The following is a 715-nucleotide window of genomic DNA, read 5'->3' on the forward strand; positions in this document are numbered from 1 at the left end:
GTGTGTGTGTGTGTGTGTGTGTGTGTGTGTGTGTGCGCGCGTGTGTGTGGGGGGGGGGGCGGCTGTTTGGGTCCGCGTGTGCGTGGTTCGCAGGATAATTCACGGCTCAGATGAGCCCCGTGGCCAGAGGCTCTACGCCCGAACCGTGGAATCTCGGCTCCTCGCCGTTCACCTCTTTGTGACTCCACACCCCAGCTGCTGAACCCAACCAACCCAAACCCCACGTACAGGCATAGCCGGCTCGCAACGCTCAGCCTGTACCCGCCCTGAAGCTGCTCGTTCCCTCTCCCCGCCACCCCACTCCCCCGCCACCCACGCCGTCCCGCCACCACCTCCCACCCCCTCGAACCCGCATCCCGTTTCACCCATCCATCCCTTCTCATCCGTCACTGCCCTCCGATATCGCCTGCGTCACCCGTGTCACCCGCGTCACCCCGCGCCACCCACCCAGCAGCTGCTCCACGTCGTCCTCTGACTCCAGCAGGTCCACCTTGTTCACCACAAACACCACCTTCTTGCGCCACTGGCGGATGTAGCGCAGGAAGGTGAGCTCGCTCTCGGTCAGGGGCCTTTGGGGGGCGGGGCAGGGGTGTGCAGGTGCGAGGTGAGAGTGTGTTTGTGTGTGAGGGGGGTGTATGTGTGTGTGTGTGTGCGCGCGCAAGGGGTGCGTGTATGTGTGTGCGCGCGCGCGCGCGTGTGTGTGTGTGTGTGTGTG

General features: G+C 64.9%; 1 protein-coding gene across 1 annotated transcript in view; it reads right to left on the reverse strand.

The window, feature by feature from the left end:
• The window catches only part of MNEG_15349 (Uncharacterized protein in xynA 3'region), a gene marked incomplete at both ends in the record, with an annotated part of 4,001 nt that overhangs the window by 2,201 nt on the left and 1,085 nt on the right, over positions 1-715 (reverse strand). The window contains one exon of the mRNA XM_014036180.1: positions 448-569. Within this exon, the coding sequence (XP_013891634.1) occupies positions 448-569 (122 nt within the window). The remainder of the gene's footprint in view (positions 1-447; positions 570-715) is intronic.

The sequence above is a fragment of the Monoraphidium neglectum genome, assembly GCF_000611645.1.
Source record: "Monoraphidium neglectum strain SAG 48.87 unplaced genomic scaffold scaffold05250, whole genome shotgun sequence".
NCBI lineage: Eukaryota > Viridiplantae > Chlorophyta > Chlorophyceae > Sphaeropleales > Selenastraceae > Monoraphidium > Monoraphidium neglectum.